This window comes from Temnothorax curvispinosus, unplaced genomic scaffold (genome assembly GCF_003070985.1).
Source record: "Temnothorax curvispinosus isolate PA1 unplaced genomic scaffold, ASM307098v1 QBEX01011101.1, whole genome shotgun sequence".
Taxonomy (NCBI): Eukaryota; Metazoa; Arthropoda; class Insecta; order Hymenoptera; family Formicidae; genus Temnothorax; species Temnothorax curvispinosus.
The window spans coordinates 1-5,128 of NW_020220881.1; the positions used below are offsets into that span (position 1 = coordinate 1).

Here is a 5,128-nt window from a genome sequence, read left to right on the forward strand (position 1 = left end):
CGATGCGCGATGGTCCAATGAGAGAATTTCTTTTTCGAAAACGAATTATCCTCATTGGACCATCTCGGTTCCGATATATATAAAACTGATTGTAGAACCGGCCTAATGCAAAAGAGCAATCGTTACATAAGGCAAGGGTATAAAAGTATAGCATTTATTGCTAGAATAAGAAAAATGCATGAACGCGAATATAAGAATGGAACGCGTAGTGATGCCGAACGTGATGCTAGCTCTTATCGAACGTAAAGTTGTTCGCGCGGGAAACGATTCGAAGTGCCTCCGCTATATATATGACGTTCTCCTGCGTTCATTTCAAACATTTCAATCATTTCCAGAACACGGCGGACTGGCGGACGCCGCGGACGGTACGGATCGGTTCCGGGACGAGTGGCGTGTCGCGATTCATTTAATTAAGGTAAGAGTAACTTTCATTAATCTTGCATGCATTAATTATATTTATTGCGGTATCTATCGCGTAGAATTGGTTCAGCGCTCGGGTATAGTGAATTTGTAAAAATACATATTTCGCGATTCGTGTTCGGTCGAAGAGGCTCGTCGCGCGGGCAAGTGACGATTGTATTTTCTAATGTCGCGAATATCGTGAATATATCTATTAAAATTAGTATTTGATTTTCGAAGTCGGAAAATTCATGATTGCGAAAAGTTGAGAGCGCGACGCTCTTGGCGCGAGCGGCGAGAGTTGTGCGCGCGGGAAACGAATAAGCGCCTTTTCCGCCATATTGATGATGTTTTCCTTCTCTTTTCAGAACGCGACGGCGCGGCGGACGGACACGATACGGATCGGTCCCGGGTCGAGTGGCGTCGCGACTTATAGGCCTGCAACTCACCCTGAAATTTGTTACCGAACCGGAAACGACGAGATAACCAGCTCTAACTATGAAATATCGAAAGTACATCGTGTGACAAGTAAATAAACGAAAGTTCGCTAAAGTTCGCGCATCGGAACAATACAAAATGGCGTCTTGAACATAAGATTCTTCTCGATTTTTTTTTTACATCTTTGGCTTGATAAAATTGAAATTATTAGTATCGAATTTTATTTAGAAAAGTGTAAACTTTAAGAATATGCATTATAAAATAGTCAAATATATCATTAATACAGTGAAATTTGGCGAAAAGTCAAATTTTTCGATATTTTTTTTATATTTTCTCTAATAAAACACGCCATAACTTTTTTGTGGTTAACTTTTCGACAAAAATGTTCAAATGAAAGTTGTAGAGCGTACTTTTTTACATAAGAAACACCTATAATGGTAGATACAATGCTGCCCAAACGTACGTGAAGAAATTTTAATTACGCACGAGGTTGTTGCGTACTATGCGATCCATAATCATATTATACCTAAAACTTTGAATATATTTGGTTTCAAGTAGTAAAATGATTATGAACTAACCATTATTGTTATTCTTATTATTAGGACAAGCCGGTCGTCGTATGGTGTCCCACTATTATTATTATTATTATTACTATCATTATTATTACTTTATAATTATTGCCAGAGCTTTTTTAGTTTTAATCATAAATCTACTTACGCACAATACCACGGGAAGGATAAGAGTTGGACTTTAAAAGTGCATTTTTTATTTACTTTTTTTATTTACTTTTTTTTTTATTTTTGAAGTTTTTTTAATTTTTATGTTTTAATATAATATATTAACGCGAAGAAACTTATTCATCATCCTCACTCTCGTTATTTAAATTATTGCCACATTTTCCAGTACATTTGCAAATTTTACTGCAGGACAAATCAGCAGCACGGCAAGGACATGAAATAGATGTTTTGCAAGAAAAACTATTTGAACTACAGTTACATATATATTTTTGTAGTAATTGAAAACTTGTAGGACCTTTAAAATAAACGGGAATCAGTTGTCCATTAATTAATTGCCATCCGTATTCTTTTGGATCAAGAATTTCAATGACTGGGAAATGAGCATTTTTCCACACATATACTTGCCACGTAGGTACATCTTTTTAAGGTTGTATGACCCCTTAGAAGAAAAAATGCCAAATTCTTTAAACTTTGTCAGGTGATGAGTATTATAATAATAAAGCATTGTGCCAAGTTTGAACAAGTTTGCGAGGCCCGTTCAAAAGTTATAACAATTTGAATTTAACATGGGCTCTTATGGGAATTCATCAAGTTTCACTGTTTTTTCAACTTCATTTGAGAAATTAATATCGAAGAAAATATGGCATCTTTTTAAAACTTTGCAGAAATATTAATAAACATCTTACAAACAAATTAGAACCAAAAAAATTATGACTTCGAGGATATTTTCTGAAATATTGAATAAAAACCGAACAGAGAACAGTCTCGCTTGGTCTCACTGAACTCGTAAGTACAGAGATCCGGCAACAGCGCACTATGACGTCACATTAGAACCTCCTCTCTCCGTCACTCTCCGTAAAGGATAACAAATACTACAGAGGTTCGTTACTTTTTCCAATAGAGCCTCTTGTGTATCGAAAGTGTGCTCCATGTGCTCTGAGCACGTGTAATATACAGACGCATCGTTTGAGGTTAGTTTTCGCTTGCGCTACGAAAATGCCGAAAGTAAAACGTTACATGTGGAAAGGAAAAGTTGTCACTAAAAAAGTGTACAATCAACGGTTAGCACAGACAAATACTCGGAAACGTAATTTGAAGACACGAGTCGAAACCACACCAGATGATTGTAACAATTCCATGGCACATGTAACGTTTTACTTTTGGCATTTTCGTAGCGCAAGCGAAAACTAACCTCAAACGTTGCATCTGTATATTACACGTGCTCAGAGCACACACTTTGCGTTCACGCAGCTGATGTCGAGTGAGATCAATGCTACCAACTTACAGAAAATGCGACGTTGTCGCGATCAAAATACTTTTTTATGAGAGCTATTGTATTTAATTTATTAATAAATGACGTAAATAAATAACGTAATATAATTTCATTAGTATTTTTAAATAGTAATTACTATGTTTTGTTACTTTTTAAAGATTTTCACACTTTCAGATTTTCGTTTGTGTCAGTTGCAAGTCAGGTACAGTCTTTCTAAAAATCATTAAAAGTGAAAGTTTGCATACGAGAAAATATGCCTAAAAATGTCTCTATAGCTCTTAAAAACACAGGCAACCGTTATTTTAATAAAATATTAATATAAATATTACTTTCCAGTAAAGAATATCTTCTTAAATATGTTAATTAGCTTTATGTTACGTTTCTTAAACTTTTGGCAGAGATCTTACGGGTCATACAACCTTAAATGTTGAAGAAAAGTAGGAAATGCAGGTGGCAGTTTTTGTAGAGATAGTTGTTTTAATTTTGCCAATGTAACGCGCATTTCATTTATATCGCTGTGTTTGTCAACGTGCTTTCTTTTTGTATCGTAAAGTCGAGAAATAAATTTTGTGCAGGCAATAATAATATCTTGAGTTATAGTTTCTCCGAGATTACTTAAGATCTCTAAATCGGAAACTGGGAAATTCATTGCAATTTTTAATGCTTTCTTTTTGCCAGCTTTACCCGCAATTCACGCTTTAACAGGGTGCGACACAACATGCTCATTGTACGGAATTGGTCGTAACAGATTTCCAATAAGATACCGGTTCCCAAAAAGATCGGTAACGAAAAACTATACACTTTATGGCACTTCCCGGAAATTTCCTAAAAAATTCGAAAAACTTTTGATACCGGCTTCCAAAAAGATTGGTAACAAAAAATTATACATTTTATGGCACTCGCCAGAAAAATTCTACCCGTTTCATATACAATTCTTTAAAATTCGGTCAATATTTACCGAAAAATTAAAAAAACCGGTTTCCAGAAAATCGGTAACGAAAAACTATAAACCCTATAGCACTCCCCGGGAAATTCTACCCCTATTTCATATACATCTGGTGAAAATTCGGACCATTGGTTTCCGAGATCATAGCGGACAAAAAAAAGGTTACAAACTCTGTCTCTTTATAATAATATGTAGTATAGAAGTATATATCTATACAAAATAAAGAAAATATATTTGAAACTATCATAGATATTAGAAAATATATAAGAAAAAATATGAAAACACGAATACAAGAGCGGCGAACCGCCTTCCGCGCGAACACAAATCACAAAAGACTCAAAATACCGAATAACACGCAACGAGCCTACGCACTTATAATGAATAACACAACGAGCATACCACGCAATTATACTCACGCATACTCACGAATCTATCACACGACGCACACGCAACCCACCCAACGCAACAACGCAACGATACTCGCGAATAATCAAATCGCAACCAAATTTAACTACGGACGATCTCGCCGTGCCGACCCTGCCGACAGACGATCATTTTCGCAAACGATATCTAACTTTTGGCGGACGATCTCGCCATGCCGACCCACCGGCAGACGATCGTCCTCGTCTCGGATTTCCCCAAACGCAAGATGATCCGAATCGCGGACGATTCCGCGGCTTGCCACGCGAATCCCGAGATTTCCCGCGAAACCCGGTGATTCCACGGCACCGCGCCAATCCCGACGACTCTACGGTCTTACCAACGCAAGACACAATACATTCACACCAACGGACTAATCACGAAACCGAGTGCCATCCGACATAATACATTGCCACTCGCGAAACGCAATCTCACTAACATAAATTACCGCGTGACCGCTCGAATTCGCACCACGAATTGCGCGATCGCGACTCTAACATTTACTCCGAATATCATACAATGCTACATTTACCACAGAATACCGAATAATGCAATGTGACTGTCGGCCGCGACGGTGTTCCCGGGGAGGGCGTACGTGATCTCTATACTTACAGGAGGATTCGTTCTCGGCGGGGCCCTTTCGTGAGCTCCAATTTACATTTCTTCGACAAGGGAGAGCGCAAGGTACCAGTGGGGTTATTCTCCAGATAACAGGTATAATAGATAATCCCAGGTACCCTACAACGCGATTGGGGCCATCGCCTCGAACAAACCCTCATTTACGCGGGGACGCCAAAGTGGTGACCTTACAAGAATTGATGCAATGTCGTCCGCAGGATGTCCGGATCAGCAGCTCAAAGGTGTTTGCCTCGCTCGGTCCGGCACGACAGATGGTCATCACTTCTACCGGTGGCC

General features: G+C 38.3%; 1 protein-coding gene across 1 annotated transcript; it reads left to right on the forward strand.

Annotated features, from left to right (window-relative positions):
• The first annotated feature begins 114 nt into the window (after positions 1–114).
• LOC112461176 lies at positions 115–1,076 on the forward strand. The gene is made up of 2 exons (XM_025026324.1): positions 115–415; positions 768–1,076. The coding sequence occupies exons 1-2, from the start codon at positions 179–181 to the stop codon at positions 933–935; spliced, it is 405 nt and encodes a 134-aa protein (XP_024882092.1). The 5' UTR covers positions 115–178; the 3' UTR covers positions 936–1,076.
• The last annotated feature ends 4,052 nt before the right edge of the window (positions 1,077–5,128 follow it).